General features: G+C 32.6%; 1 protein-coding gene across 1 annotated transcript; it reads left to right on the top strand.

The window, feature by feature from the left end:
* The first annotated feature begins 1,636 nt into the window (after positions 1–1,636).
* Positions 1,637–5,837, top strand: LOC110794249 (MLO-like protein 4). The gene is made up of 14 exons (XM_021999201.2): positions 1,637–1,900; positions 2,014–2,071; positions 2,865–3,100; positions 3,180–3,296; positions 3,409–3,469; positions 3,608–3,693; positions 3,832–3,906; positions 4,002–4,087; positions 4,190–4,239; positions 4,309–4,349; positions 4,431–4,601; positions 4,690–4,725; positions 4,797–4,864; positions 5,187–5,837. Exons 1-14 carry the CDS (start codon positions 1,787–1,789, stop codon positions 5,629–5,631), a joined length of 1,644 nt encoding a protein of 547 aa, XP_021854893.1. The 5' UTR covers positions 1,637–1,786; the 3' UTR covers positions 5,632–5,837.
* The last annotated feature ends 4,628 nt before the right edge of the window (positions 5,838–10,465 follow it).

Raw genomic sequence — 10,465 nt, 5'->3', positions numbered from 1 at the left:
AGTTGACATATCTGTAAGGGTCGGATGTTCCGTCGTACAGGGTCTACCAAATGGGGAGCCTAAGTGTGTGCGGAACCGTTACCCTGGCGATCGCTTCACAAAATGGTGACGTTGTGTACCCGTCGGTTGGTTCTGTCTCCACTGGTGTTGGTGCTCCTGGCAGCTTGGTCATCAGTTTCATCAGCTGCGAGTACTGTTTCTTCATGTATGCGTCCATCTTGTTCAGGCGCTACGTCACAGGATCAGGTGTCGTTCCGTCTTCTTCTCCATGAGGCTCCTCATCGTCGGTCAGGTCTTCGAAATCATCGGGCATCTCGAATGTCAGCTTCTTTGGTTTCCCACCGGGTTTGTAGCGTGACTGGTATTTGGTGCTTTTCACGGAGTCTAGCTCTTACTGAAGGTTCTCGACAGATGCTTTTTCCAGAACTAGTTCTTCTTGAGCCTTGTCGTAGGCTGCCTTCATCTCTGCGAGTGTCATATCTTTAGAGGCCATGGTGACAGGATTTTTGTGTTAAACCTAGTTAATGTCCCCACAGACGGCGACAAACTGTTTATGCAAAATTTCGTCTACGGGCGACGCTTGGCTTGGGTCGACACTAACTAAGTAATGAATGCAGAAAACAAGTAAAAAGAGACACGACACAAGGAGATGTTGACGCGGAAAACCCAGGAATAAGGTAAAGAACCGCGGATAGCTATGAGGCTATCAACCCACTAAGTATCCTAAATAATTTGTATAATTGTTTGTGCTTCGTAAGAATGAAAGAAAAAGATACAAAGAATGCTTAAAGTATGGAAATATAGCTATTGCTTGATTGCTTGAATGCTTAAGTGCTTGAGATAACTCGTCATCTTCTGGTGTTGGTGCCGTCTGCTTTTATACGCGGAGTCCAACGGTGTTGTTTGTTGGAAGAATCCCTAGAAGATAGGGATCTTCTACTATCCGCTGTTCCACGACCCTCTTCCAGTCTTCAACCACTTCCGTAGTCTTAGGCTGTTATTTGGACTTGTTCTGCTTGTATGACGGCGCAGCATGCCTTGGGCCTTGGGCTTGAATCTTGACCTATCTTTATTAACTTGTTCGTCGTCGCTGGTTCTATGTCGCCCACACCTTGTCGCTAGTCTTTTGTCGCCTATACCTTGTCGCATAACCGGCCCTTACCCTCGACATGTTCACTCGACGCGATGTTACGTGCGAGATGATAATACCTGGTTGACACGACATAGACAGACGTCAAAGCAGTTCCGTCATTAGTACAAAAAGTGGGATAACAATTAACATAGTCGTTTAAAAATTTTTTATACTCCGTACTTTTTATAGATACCCGTGCAATAGCACGCGCACATACTAATTCTCTTGTATAATAGAGATTTTATTAAGAAAATATTAAATAATAAATTTTTGTACGACACCTGATCTAGCAAGAAAATAAGTACGAGTATTTGAATATTTCATAAAATATATCGTCAAATTATTTTTATTTTTAGAATGTAACAAATTAATTTCATCTTTACGCAAAGTTATACATTAGGCACTCCTTTTTCTTTTCTTTTTTTGACAAAATACATTAGGCACTCCTTAAATTATTCAAAGTTTTCCATAAAAAAAAAAAAAAGTTATTCAAAGTTAAACATTAGGCACTCCTTAAATTATTTTTAAAATCTAACAAATTATTTTCAGCTCAATATACGTACGTACATTAGGCACTCCTTAAATTATGCAATAGTTGGCAATATAAACGAATTGAAGATTTATGATCCCAGCATCTTTGAGATAATAACAACAATGGCGGAAGATCGTTCATTAACTGAAACTCCGACATGGGCAGTCGCAACTATCATCTCTCTCATGGTTATTGTTGTCTTCTCCTTCACCAAATCTGTTGAATTTTTTGGACGGGTAATTTTTCAAATATTGTCAAAAAAAAAGAAGTTATTGTGTGTGTTTTTAATTTTTCCTAACTTTATTTTGTCTGTTTATGAAACTTATGATCCATGATTAATGTTTGTCAGTGGTTAGATAAGACGAAAAGGAAAACTTTGGTGGCTGCCCTTAACAAAATCAAAGAAGGTGATCCGTGCATTTCGATAATACTCCATTCAAATTTTGTCGAACCGTTTCAAATTATATTATCAACATAACTATTAATTCAATTAAACTTGTAATTTATCTCCGTACAACGAGATGCAATGTTAAACAATTGGAATCATCCGTTAGGGACAGGTGATGAAATGATACTAACTTTCATAAAAAAAAAATTGATAAACGAGCTTGTTTTATAATAAGAGTTCACTTAGCAATTAAAACACAATCCCTAACACCAAAAAAAAAAAAACACAATCCCAAATTAGTTTTTCTTTTATTTGGTTCTTTGTAAGAAAATTGTAAAAAAAAGGAAAATGAGAGTAGATAGGTGAGAATTGGTAGAGAAAATCCCAAATTAGTTTTTCTTTTGTTTGGTTCTTGATAGGTGAGAATTGGTCGAGAGAACAAGGAGGTACTGAAAAAAGTGGAAAATTGGTTCACTTTATTTAAAATGGAAAATATTTTTCACCGGAGTTATTGGAAAATTGTTTTACACCCCTTGTTACAACATAAAACGAAAAAAAATCAATTTTCAGCAAAATGTTTAACACCAAACCAAACCCTCAACAAACGTGGCCTAAAAGGGTGAAACTAGGTGCACCACATTTACACTTGGGTTGTGATTTATTAATTTCTTTAAATGAAAATTCTTTTGTACATAACATTAGTTTTTGTCCTCCGTTTATGATATATTTAGCCAATGTTTCAATATATGTGCATGTAATGAAATCTTTAAATACTAATGCGTTACATTTTACACTTGGTTTGATGGTTGTAGAGCTTGTAGTATTTGGGGTACTGTCTCTTCTGATGGGCCACTTCACAATCTTTGTGGCCAAAATCTGTATAAAATCATCAGTGTTCAGCACTAGGTATTATCCATGTATACCAGAAACTACATCAGCTAAATCATTGGAGGTCGTTCAACACATGATTATTTCAAATTACTCAAAGTATGCCCCTCTTGAACACCAAGATTTTGCCGTATTTCATGCTAGGAAATATTGTGATGAGGTAATAAATTTATTCACTTACTAATCAAAGACCGATCAACTTGTATCATACCTTTGATAAACGAACTGTCTACGTGCAGGGATACGAGTCCTTGGCTTCATATGAAAGCCTCGAGCAGCTTCATCGTCTATTGTTTGTTCTTGGTGTTATACATGTTACTTACAGCTCTATGGCCATTGCACTAGCTGTTATTAAGGTTGGATCAACTTCCCCATTTCTTCAATCTTCATTAGACTGACTGGTAAATTTGGAGTCATTTTCTGGTTATTAAGGTTAAATTTTTATATTTTTATCTCCTCTGTTTGAAGATCTATAGTTGGAGGGCATGGGAAGATGAAGCTAAAGCCATGGCTTCACAAGCCTCACAAGGTTTAGACTAAAAACAGTTTATATTTATGGATTATGATTCCACTTAGAAGTCCATGCATGTTGTCATTTTATTTTAATACCTTGCTAGATCTTAAGACAATTGATAACTTTGGGGTTTAATTTAACTTTTTGAACTAGACAATACAAAGATAAAGCGATTGTGTTCCTTTGTTGTCAACCGTGCATATCACCCATGGAGCCAACACAAAGTGTATGTTTGGCTGGTAAGAAGAATTCAACAACTATTCCTGTTTTTTTTTTTTTTTTGTTAATCTTGTTAAAATTGTATAATGAGAACCTGATTGACAAGTTTGAACAGCTGTTGTTAGTGATCTAATAGCAAGAATTATGTCAGTGTATAGCTTTGTTTCAGCCGTCAATTTTGGAGTTCAATTAACAAGTCTGATTATGGTGCTCTCCGCTTTGGTTTTGTTACTGTAAGTCCCTCCAAGAGAAATCCTTTACATTTGTATGAAAATTAAGAGTAATTTGTGTTACTGAAACTTTATAGTCTTAAATTGACAACGTACAGACTCATCAACTTCCATTATCCTATGATTTTTTCAATTACATGGTCAGAAGTATGGATGAAGAATTTCGTGACATTGTTGGTATAAGGTCAATATCAATCTTAAGTTAGAAGTTTTAGATAATCCTTTCTTTTTTAGTTACTGATCGACTAATTCTACACAAGTTAATTGACTTGTGTTTCTTTTACAGCTTGCCTCTTTGGGTCTATGCCATAGTCTGCATTTTCCTTGATTTTCATGGTAATTACCGGGATTAAGTGTTACATTCTTGTTGCAAGCTAGTATTAACCAATCTAATCATTCGAACAGGAACTGATGTCTACTTTTGGCTTTCCTTTCTTCCGGCTATTGTAAGTTAATTCTTCACTTGTTAATTTGTCTCATTTATATTTTGTCTAAGATATTAAGTTACTAATTTTGTTTTGTGGAAGATAATCATCATAATCGGCACAAAGTTGCACCACATTGTGGTGAAGCTTGCGGTAGAGATCGTTGATTCACAATCATATCTCAATACCCAAGAGTTTAAACTCAGAGATGAGCTCTTCTGGTTTCGGAGCCCAAGACTTTTACTTAGGTTCATACAATTCATAACTTTCCAAGTAAGAAAATCTAAGAAACCAAGCCATTGTTATATAGCATTTTCCCTCATAACATTCTAATATTTAGTGTATTTAATTTAATCAACAGAATGCATTTGAGATGGCAATGTTCCTATGGTCATTGGTAAGAAAATTCAAAAATATAATCCCATACAATAAATAGTCAGTTAAATTTATCACGTCTTTCTTTCGCAGTGGGAAATCAAAGGAACTTCTTGCTTTATGGACAACCCAACATTCATAGTTACTCGCTTAACATTCGGGTAACTGATGCCCGAAATGTCTTTATTAATTTATAATTAATAATTAATATTTGTTAATTGCTACCTAGGTTGGTACGGAGTTTGTTAATTACTACTTAAATTGATAAAAGTTGTCAATTAATGAGTACATTTCTAGCAAATGATGTTAATTGCTACCTTAATCCATATTACGGTCAGTTAGTACGCTAACATTGACCACATTAAACTACTAAGTAATTGATAAACTCCCTACCAACCTGGATAGTAATTGACAAATTTTTCTTTATTTATAAAATAACGTTACTAGATTAAACTAATTTGAAGTTGGTATTGATTGATGCAGGATAATCTCCCAAGTTTGGTGTAGCTTCATTACATTCCCGCTGTATGTCTTAATAACACAAATGGGATCAAGGTTCAAGAGTGCAGTGATATCTGAAGGTGTAAGAAGATCGCTACATGGTTGGAAGTCAAGAGTGAAGGCAAGGCAAAACAGTTACAAGTCTAATAATAATGTGCGACTAAGTTCAGCATCATCGATGCCCTTGATTCATAATATGGAAAGATATGATGATTCTGGGAGCAACAGAAGCAACACCAATATTAGTAGTACCAGTAGTGGAAGAAGAATATGGAGAAATGAAGGTTCCAGAAGGTTCTCACTGGTGGATTTTGGAGACAAGACATGGGCCGACTTTGATAGTGACACTGACACTGGTAGTGATAATTCTTATAATGAGGAGGATGATAATCACACACAAGATGTTCCTTATGCTCGCCTTCCTTGATTCTCACTTCCTATGTATTTTGTCTGTCCATTTTTATTCTTTACGTTTGGTATCATTCATGTTATTTAACCATTCATTAACGTGGATTGAGATTTTTTTTTTTTTTTTTAACATTATCAATTACGTTTATTTATAATATTTTCACTTTTATCCAAAATCTAACATTGAAAAGATGTGAGATATTTAATATTCCAATGGGGAAATGTGAGAAATTAAATGCTCTAACGGACGTAATTCATTAAAATAATTACTTGACATAAATTTTGGTAGAATACTAGGGGTGTTTATGTTATATTTGTTAAGGAAATCTTTCAAACGTAAAGATTAAAATAGGACACCCAAAATAGAAAATGTAAAGAATCAAAATGGATGGAGGGGCTGAGGGAAAATGATTTTAAATTAAATAATTAATTTCAAAATAATTTTAAATTAAATAATTTCAAGTTAACATTATACGAGCCAAAATCTTCAATTCTATCCTATAAAAAAAAAATTGGAAAGGAAAGTAATTCTTTAACAAAGAGTCAAAAAATATCTACAATTGAAACATAGATCTAACAAATACATGACAAATTGAATCAAATAAAGGTTTTGTTTATTAAAATAACGGTCGTTGAATAGATCTTATCATGTAGATCTCTCGTATATAACGTTGGAACATGAGAGAAGGTCTAAAGATTTGTTGTAGCTATGAGGATGATTTTTACTTGATTCATCTGAATTTAATCGAAAAATTGATATCTGTTGTGATCCATTTACTCACATACAAATTCTACATAAATCCACTAAGAGTGAACGACAAACCAAACATACTAAAATTAACCCCACCAGCGGGAGACTTAGGAACAAATACAAACTTCGCCCATATGGTGAAAATCTATACCTAATATTTGAAAAGCGAAATCGATTTCATGTGTCATCCCCTCCCTTTATCTATCAATTTGTTTTTTTCCTCTTCAACTTTCCTTTTATATGGTAAAATTTATACCTAATATTTAAAAAGTGAAATTGATGTCATGTGTCATCCCCTCCCTTTATCTATCAATTTGTTTTTTTTATTGACGGTTAAGTAAGGGAGGGAAAAGTGGATTGTGTCCTACGGTTAACTTCATAATAGATTTTTTATTATAATTTTGAATTTTGTAAATGATGGAGAATGGTTTTCGGAGGGAGTGAATGAGAAAGTTTGGTTGAGGTTTTGGAGCATTCTGATGAAAAATGACTTTTTATTATTATTATATAGGATTACTCAATATATTTTATAACTCTAACAACTCTTCCACTTCATCTTACTTATTCAACATCCATTCACCCTTTAATTCATATATTCATTTAACTCCTTCCATTTCATCTCAACTCCCACTTTAACACTCCATATTAATTTACATTTTAATTTATACTTAGTATTTATTCTTTCAACCTTGAAACTCCAACTCCATTTAAATCATATATTCACACTAAAATTACAAGCCCTCGATAAAATTATAACTTCAAAGGATAAACAATCATTATATAATTGTCTGTTCTTTGAACGAGCTCAAGAGCTAGTTTATTAAATTTAAGAGACAATATCTGAATTAAATGAAGAGAAAGCGCCGAAAATATTCTAATTTATTTGGCCTACGGCAGCCAAGAACATAAACCTTAAAAAGTGAGTGAGGGAGAGAGCATGAGAGAGCGAAATAGAGTTCTATCCCATAATTTGTGTACCACGTGTTTGTTATTTTTTTTTCCTATTGGTTGATATTTGTTATTAGTCAATCATTTTTATTTTCATTTTTAAAAATACATTAATATCTATTATCAACCAATAAAAAAGAGATATTGATTATAGGACAGTTAATAAGGTCCAGACATCTGACCTTATTTGGTAGTAGCACCCGGTTCACCCTTATGGTTAATCCGTATTCGAGGCGAGTTATCGGTGGATAGGTTCCAGTCCCCTCCCAATTGTTGTTGCGGGGGATCGAACACGGAATTTTTCTTACCAAGTTCAACCCCAATTACCACTGAATTAACATATAATTGGTGAATATCTGACCTTATGAAGATAACACTCATTGCTATATTAAACTAAATCAGACCATACTAACTTGATAGTTCTTTGTCAAGACACAACACTAACATGATTACCATATGTCATTAATTAGGTCTTGTTTGAAATGACAATTGTTTTATTGGATTTTTTCCTACACGAATTACGACCATAATAGATTCACATCCAATTAAATTAAAGTTGTTAATTAAGTTTTTTTTTTCATGAATTATATTATCAAATTTTTTTATTGATGATTTTGTTGACTAATTAAATATTGTTGATGATATATCATGTACGTAGTATTTGATAAGAACGTAATTGATTATCTTCTAGAGAAGGCCCAATACAAGAAATTCATGTGACCTTTCCAAATTGCAAGAGGCAGATGTCTCTCACATGTGAGGGTGAGAGAGAGGTTAACTAACAAATAAGATTAATGAATTACTTCATCTATTACTATTTGGTTTTATAATAGAATCTCATTAGATTTGTATGTGGTCGGTCTCTTCTTTTGTATGGATTTATGTATTTCCCTGAAAAGTTTATCAAATATTCCTTGAACTTGTTTCTTTAAATTATGTAATTTATGTTATTAATTAAGTAGTTAGTAGGGCCTAGTGGTGCAAATGAGCCGAGAATCTCAATAACCTATTCGGGTTCGGGCTCGGTTAAAGCTTGTTCGATCATGTTAGTTTATTTAATAAACGAGCCGAGCTTGAACACCTTTTGAAGCTCGTTCATTTATGTTCACGAACAACTCGTTTATGTATGTTCATGAACAAGTTTGTCTATTTGTGTTCATAATCAAATTTTCCATACATAATTGTATGATCATAGATAAAAATCGTATTTTGACTTTAATTTTAACGTCCAAAAACATATATTATGGAATAAAAAAATTTGAATTTAAATGGCTAAATTGGTGCACATTCAATATTATGTTTTCAAATGGTTAAACTTTAGAGTGTAAAGCTCGTTTAAGAAAAAAAAACTCGTTTATGAACTTTGCTAGGTTAATAAACGAGACGTTCACGAACACAAATTCTCTTAACCAAACCGAGCTTCAACAAATTTTTGAGCTCGGTTGAAAGCTCGGGCTCGAGCTCGAGCTCGCCTAAATGAACATGAACAGGGTAATACTCGGCTCGGCTCTACTCATCTGCACCCCTAGTAGGGACAAAGTAAACAAATCACGTGGACCTAAAACAAGACATTTTAGGTGGACACCAACTCTCTCAAAAGTTGACTTATCTCTATTCTATAAGGGAACTTATGAGGTCATTTTCGTAAATGGCATTTTGGTGTCCCCGGCCTATAGAATATACTAAAATACCATTGACAGTTTATTTCATAAATTAAATGTTGATTAATTATTTTAGAAATTTTAAAAGCTTGTTATTTCATGCAAATTTTTAAGTTCGAAAAACCAAATAATACCATGCATAAATCTTCTCTATTGGAAATGTAAAGTCAACAAAGAATTAAATAATTTATTCAACAATCATAAAAGCAAGTAAGAAAAAATTATGGAGACCGGCCCTATAATATATATCTCATTTTCTTTCATGAAAACAATACAATTTGTAAAAAAAGAACACACAAAATCAAATAATATTACAAATTTATTATAATTGCCAAAATCACTATTCTCTATACAATAAAATTACTCAAATCACTTTTGTCATTCGATTTATTGTAAAAGTAATAGGAGTCTGAACAATTTTAAGAAAAAAACTAATCAAACTAACCAGTTTATCCAAAGAAACTCCACCACCGTTTTTTTTAAGTTGCGCCGACACATGTGAGTACATATATTCTTCTCCCGAATCCGTGAACAAATTAAGAAAATAAAAACATAAACTTTGTTATTGAGATTTATCATTTTCGACGACAAAAATCACACATTGGATTGATATAGATCTTTTAAACATTTTCTTAACTTTTCGATCAGCCATTTGTGATGAAATTTTAGAAATGATATTATATCATTGGTTTAAATACTTTCTGTAAAAGAAAAAGAAAAGAAATAATCATTTTACGTTAATAAATTTTAATTTCTTAATATCAGCATATATGCATTCTAAAATCCACGCATGTATCGCGTGCATAAAAGACTAGTAGAATAGAATCAATCAGGATGAAACAAAATGAATTTTTAGAAAATTTTGAGCAAAAAGTAAAATTTCACTAGTACTGTTGACAAAAATCAATAGTAAAGACTAGAGTATCGTTAATTACAAAAATAAAAGTTGTGTAACAAAAAGAAAAACTAAAAATACAAAGGTGTGAAAATTCTAGGTGAACTTGAGTGTGCCGTGTACTCAAATATAGTTTATAAACATTGATAGTCCTCCTTACATTTTCTCATTAGATGTAAGGTAAAAAATGTGAAATAAAAGGTCATGTATAAGGTCTACAATAAATTTATGATACAACATGCAAAAAAAAAAAAAAAATTTGGACACCGGGATACTTATACCCAGTTTGAATATTTTTTTATTAACTTTCATATTATGAAAAAAGGTTGATGAATAAACATTTTAAAGGTTAAGTAGTTATATTTATACAATATTATTAGTGATTTTGAAGAAATAAATTTTATTAAAATGTAAAACTTTATCACTAAAAATAAATAACTTTAGCTATATCGGAGTAACTTTTAATTATTTTGAATTAACTTTTACATTGTTGTACAATATTTATTACTAGTATGGGCCCGTGCTAATGCACGGGATGTTTTTGAATTAGGAAGTAAATAAAATGTGCATTAGATTTAAAATATTTACACTGTACATT

This window comes from Spinacia oleracea, chromosome 5, assembly GCF_020520425.1.
Source record: "Spinacia oleracea cultivar Varoflay chromosome 5, BTI_SOV_V1, whole genome shotgun sequence".
Classification (NCBI taxonomy): domain Eukaryota; kingdom Viridiplantae; phylum Streptophyta; class Magnoliopsida; order Caryophyllales; family Amaranthaceae; genus Spinacia; species Spinacia oleracea.
The sequence above is the reverse complement of the archived record's forward strand: the minus strand, read 5'-3'. Positions and strand labels throughout refer to the sequence as shown.